Source organism: Propithecus coquereli, unplaced genomic scaffold (genome assembly GCF_000956105.1).
Source record: "Propithecus coquereli isolate 6110/MARCELLA unplaced genomic scaffold, Pcoq_1.0 Scaffold1168, whole genome shotgun sequence".
In the NCBI taxonomy this organism is placed as follows: Eukaryota; Metazoa; Chordata; class Mammalia; order Primates; family Indriidae; genus Propithecus; species Propithecus coquereli.
This window is the reverse complement of record NW_012135725.1, coordinates 130,998-136,641: the sequence shown is the minus strand read 5'-3', so window position 1 is coordinate 136,641 and position 5,644 is coordinate 130,998. Positions and strand designations below refer to the sequence as shown.

General features: G+C 61.7%; 1 protein-coding gene across 1 annotated transcript in view; it reads left to right on the top strand.

Annotated features, from left to right (window-relative positions):
• PARVG (parvin, gamma) overlaps positions 1-5,174 on the top strand; it is a 20,486-nt gene extending 15,312 nt beyond the window's left edge. The window contains exons 12-13 of the mRNA XM_012658386.1: positions 4,265-4,337; positions 4,805-5,174. Of these exons, the coding sequence (XP_012513840.1) occupies positions 4,265-4,337; positions 4,805-4,914 (183 nt within the window). The 3' untranslated portion in view covers positions 4,915-5,174. The remainder of the gene's footprint in view (positions 1-4,264; positions 4,338-4,804) is intronic.
• The last annotated feature ends 470 nt before the right edge of the window (positions 5,175-5,644 follow it).

Sequence of the window (5,644 nt, the reverse complement as noted above, 5' to 3'; positions counted from 1 at the left end):
CCATCCATCCATCCATCCATCCACCTGCCCATTCATCTACCTGCCTATCCGTCTACCTGCCTGCCCAGGTGCTCAGCTCTGACCCCCTCAGCCCCTCCGTGCCCCCTCAGTGCTCTGTGGGCCACTGAATCCCGGTCCTCTCACCACCCCCGCCGGGGCTCCCTGCCTCACTTGGCCCTTTTATTTCATTTCGTCCTCACTCCACACCCCATTAGAGGACAGGGTAGGTCTTATCTCCAATTTTACAGAGGGGAAAACCGAGGCCCTGAGAGGCTGAGGGGCTTGCCCAGGCCAACCCAGCGGCTCAATGGCAAGTCTCACACCGGGATGGGGGCTGCTGGACTCTAGCGGGTGTGGCCCCGCCTTCCCGGTGGCAGAGGTGCCCTTGACTCGGTTGCCACGAGCCGGGATGTGGGGCCAGAGCAGACAGGTCCCGTGGTCCTGGAGGTCGTGGTAGGCACAGAGGTCAACACTTACTGGGCTCGCACTGTTCAGAGGCACCGCGTCCGTCGGCCATTGCCACCGATGCTGCGTAACAAACCGTCTGAAAACGCAGTGGCTCCAGTCTGCGGTCATTTATCTCACGGGCCGGCAGGTTGGCCGAGTCTGGCTGATGGGGGCTCAGGTGGGCTCTGTCGCTTGTCCGAGGGCTGGGTGGGGACCAGGCCTCCTGGGCCGGGCAGGGCTCTGTGCCCCGCACCCCTCATCCTCCTCCTGGGCCCAGCAGCTGGCCCAGCAGAACACCGCCGCTGGGGACTGGCACGCTGCTACCGCAGCAGGCCCTGAGGCCGTGGTGGGGACATGGGGGGCCTTGCAGAGTGTGTGGGTGCAGAGAGTGGCGCAGAATCAGGCTGGCGATGTGATCTCCCGCAGACACGGCAGGTGAGCTTGCTACTGCTCACGTTGGGCCTCTGAGCTAGGAGCTCATTTCCACGCGGGAGACAGTTCGGAGCTGCAGTCATCTGGCCAAGAGCGCACGGCTGCGTATGGTGGAGGTCGGACTGGTACCCAGGCTTGCCTGTCTCCAAAGCCCGAGCTCTCTCCCTGTTTTCTACCTGGGCCGCCAGGGTGAGGCCCTCAGGAGATGGAGGGGACCAGGGCTAGGAGGGTCAAAGCCAAGACTGAGACCGTCGTCAGAGCCTCTGTCCACAGGGCAGGATGTCGAAGTGTGAGCAAGGAGGAGGGCAGGGCAGGACCACCCGCAGGTGGAGGAGCCCCTTGGGGCAAAGGCCTCAGAACCCAGCCCAGAGCAGCACCGCGGCTCCCGTCTCTGTTCCTCGGGCGTTGCGGCTGCCTGGACTTCACGGCCTCTGTCAATACTTCACACAATCCAGACCCCAGTCACCAGCTGGGGACAAAATTTCAGGCTTCTGTGCACACAGCCAGCTTGTGGAACCCACAGATTTTAGAACCTGCTTCCAAATGTGAGCCGGATTAGATGTGGTGGGGAAAAGCAGCCGCCCTTAGCTCAGTCCCGAAGAACGGTTTTCACGGCATATCATAGGAAATCTCGGCTGCGGGAACGTAGAATAAAAATGCTAAAGAGGTCGTTAGCGGAAGGGGGCGGAAGCAACAGCCCTTTCCGACAGCGGAATTGTCAGGGCAGAGTGGCCTCTGGAAATTGGATCCTCATTATCAGACCTTCCTTGTCAATGGTGTTCGTGTGAGGTTGTCATTTGTTCTGGGAATGGAAGTCAGGTCCTGGGGACAGAGGTGATCATGTGCTTCGCAGAAACCAAACCCCAGGAACCGGGGATCTTTGTCTTCCCTCCACATTCGATCGCTTTGCCCCAGGAGGATCCAAACTCCCAGGTCGCGACCTTCTCTTGGCTCTGTGGGAAGGGGCAGTTTTACCTTCCTCGTCTCAAACTGTGTGTGAGAGAAAAATGGTAGTTTGGGTAGAGAGCGGTGAGATAGCTCTGGGACAGCTCTCCCGGGACGTGGCTTTGGCTCGGATGGGGCACCGTGGAGGAAGAGTACCATAAACAGAGCAGATGTGATGATTTTAGCATCAATAGTAGCAAGTCCCCAAGCGTAAATTCCACGAGGGCGGGGAGCTGGCCTGTTTCCCTGTTGCATGGCCATATCTTTTAAATAAGTGAATGTATAAAGTGTTTCCAAAACACTGGCCCCATGAGGTGCTCTGTGACAAACAGGTTCTATGATCGAATAGCTTGGGGCAACATGTGTAGTCTTGAAGGTTCATGATACCCACTAACATGTTTAAGGCTCTGAGAAGTCCTGCAGTAAAGCACTTCCATATTGCTTTGTTTAACGCGACAGTTTCCCAAACCGCTTGGCCATAGGCACCTGTTTCCCCCTGCGAGCGGGACAGTGCTTCAGGCGAGGCCAGCCCGCCCAGTGCAGCCAAGGTGGAGCCGCGGGGCCGAGAGCGGAGTGCCGGGTCCGGGGTCTCCGTCTTGCTTTCTTGCTCTGACGTTCACTGTCTGTGCAACCTGCAGATGATGTTGACAACGAGAATGTGAACCGCAGAAACCACTGCAGCCTTGTTTCCCAGAATATTCCAGCCTGGGGGGAAGCCGTGGGGACACAGTGGCTGAATGTCCAGGTGGAGCTCTGGTCTGCTCACGAGGCGCCATCTCGGTCTGGACGGCCCCAGAGGTGTGCCCCACCTGCTTTGGAGCGTTGCCACTGTGTGGTAGCCTTGGTTTCCTCTTCCTGCCCCACTATGGAGGGGACAGCCCCGCCGGGCCGGCGGTGCCCTCGCCCACACCCTGCGTCTGTCGCGGTCCTACCCCCATCTCAGCGTCCCTGTCCCTTCCATGCTCCAGCAACGGCCCTCCCAAGTGGGGAAGGACTCCGCTTACCTGCCTTCCGCTGCTGTGCCTTCGCGGTCCCGACCTTTAGCTCTGTGTCATTGTCACATTTGGTGCACGTGGCCACCTTGGGGAGGCAGGCTGGCCGATGTGTTATTCCCACTGTACAGGTGAGGGAACTGAGGCCCGCCAGGATGTGTGACTTGGCTGAGGTCATACACGTGGGGGCGGGGGGTGCACAAACATCCAACCCAGATCCTGAGACTCTCCTGTGCCCCCTGCCCCCCAGAAGGTGGCCGGGGGTGGTCCGGCAGGACTGGTGTCCTCAGACAGCGCTTGCATGGCCCTGCTCACCTGATGCCCGGCCGCCTGGCCTCCGGGCCCCTGGCTGGGTTGCCGTGGGAACTGCCTGGCCTGTTTGAGTGCACGGTGGAGCTGGGACGGCCGGGCGGATGGGAGGGGACACGCCAGGTGTGGTGGGCCACCAGGCTGGGACGTCAGCCCCACGGTGGATCTGAGGGTGGCTGAGACCACTGAAGGGAGGACCTCTCGGAGGTCACACAGCGAATTAGGAGCATGTCCCACCTCACCCCACACCCCCTCTTTCTGCCACACCAGGCTGCTGCCCAAGCAGAAGGGTGGGGTCACTTCGGTTGTGTCTGAGGCCCAAGGGAGAACCTAGAATGAAAAGCGGGGACCCCCCTGGAGGGGGCGGGGGGGTCCCACCAGTGGCCTGAGCAAGGCTCCCCGTGGCGAGCCCCTTTGCAGGTGCGCCAATGGAGGGCCTGGGGTGGAGGTCGAATTGATGTGCTCCGGTCACCCAGTGGCCGAGCCAGGGTCTGGACCCCGGGTGGGCTCTGCAGGGGGCCGTGTCCGAGGCTCCAGCCCAGGCGGGGTGGGGGTGGTGCGAAAGGCTGAAAGGGCCGTCCCAGCCTGCTTCGCGTCAGCGTGGGCTGGTCCCAGCGCTGTCTGCCTCGGGAGCTGCGCTGAGCTCCGGGTGGCTCCGAGCCTTGATATCCTAACTGCGCTTTTCCCAGGGAAACTCGGCTATTTCCGAGGGGGCTCCGCCACTCATGAATCCTTGCTCCTTTCCCTGGCCGGGCCTCCTCACCTGGCAGCTCACCACCAGGTGTCACCTCCCCCAGGAAGCCTTCCCTGCCCGCACTGGGTGCTGTCCTCTGTGTTTGCCTTTTCCCCTCGATGCACGAGTGTGCCCAGCCCCCACTCAGAGCAGGACCCGTGAGTGGCTGAGCAATGGCGCGTGGGCCCCTCATGCGAGGGGGTGAGCTCCCCGTCCATGGGGGCTGCAAGGGGACACTGGATGACTATGGATTGCGGTTGTGGTCTGGGACTCACACCTCGATGGGAAGCTTGCGCTAACACGGGTGGACATCGTGGATGACAGGACAGGCTTGGCACTTGGGGCCCAGGGCCCGGGCTGGGGCTGCCGCCTTTTGCTGACATCTGACGGGGCCTTGTCATCGTAGCTGCACAACGTCACCCTGGCCCTGGAGCTGCTGAAGGACGAAGGCCTGCTCAGCTACCCCATCAGCCCTGAAGGTGAGTGTGTGGCAGACGCCAGCGCTGCGGCCGGCCCTGGTGGCCAGCCTCGTGCGAGAGCCACGGGTCGGGCACGGGGTGTGGGGTGGAGCACGTGCGGGTGGAGTCTTCTTGCCTGGCGGAGCGGGTGGGTAGCGGGCGCTCGCCAAGGCTTCCTGGGAGGGGACTGTGGCCCCAGTGGGGGAGGTCCTGGGAGAGGAGGGGACGGAGCTCTCTGGGACAGGCTGTCCAGAGACGCCGGCCCGTGAGGAGTTGCTGTGTCGGGGGCGGCACAGAGGGTGCAGGGGGGCTGGACAGGAGGGGGAGGCAGGGTCACGTGTCGGGCACTGGTCCTGGTTTGCCAGAGACTCTCCTGGTTCTAGCACTGAAGTCCCGCTTGCCAGGAACCCCTCAGTCTCCTGCAAGCCAGGACGGTCGGTCACCGCCCCCGAGGCCTGACCCGCTGCCCTGCCCCCTCTGGCCTGCAGACATCGTGAACAAGGACGCCAAGAGCACACTGCGCGTGCTCTACAGCCTGTTTTGCAAGCACAAGCTGAAAGTAAACGTGGACGGGACGCCCCGTGGAACCCCGAGTTAACCTTCGCTGCCCCTGGAGGGCTCAGAGCCCGCCGGCTGGAGGGCCGAGACGGCTGTGGGGCCCAGGCCTGTGCGTTCCTGTGTCTGTGACTCGTCCTCCCTTCTGCCTGCGTCTCCTGGTTGCATCTTCTGTCTATCTCTGAACCCACTAGGTGTGGACCCGTTTTGAGCCAACATCTGTCCTTGCTCAGTTTATTTTGATAAAAGCATTTCTGGGAGGGTGCTGGGGGCCTCCGGTGTCCTGGGGTGGGGGGCATTAAACACGCGCCAATCCGAGCTGAGCCCCGTGTTGCAATTCCTCTGCCTTTCACCCCCGGTCCGGGGCGGCGACAGCCCCTCGAGGTGGCCGTTGTCGTCACCCAGGGCGTGAGGCTGTCAGGTGTCAGGGCTGATGGCCCAGGCCCTGGCCAGCTACCACCACAGCCCCGCACTGGGCCCCTGCGCCACCACGCAGAGGCAGGAGCCCCCGCCGCCCTCAGAGAAGCTCATTGAGTTACTTGCCAGAGGAACCATGGCCCGGGACGACCCCCATAGCTGCGATCGTGAGTTTTGCCCAAAAGTCACAAAGAAGAAATCTTTGTGGTTGATTAGTGGGTCCAGGTCGTCTCCAGTGTGTCCCCAGGGAGCCACAGTCCCCACTCTCTCCAGCAAGACTCCATGTTTTCTGCGTATGTTTTTCCAAAAAAAAAGAAAAGAAAAGAAGCTTGTAGAATTGAACACAGCTGTATAGG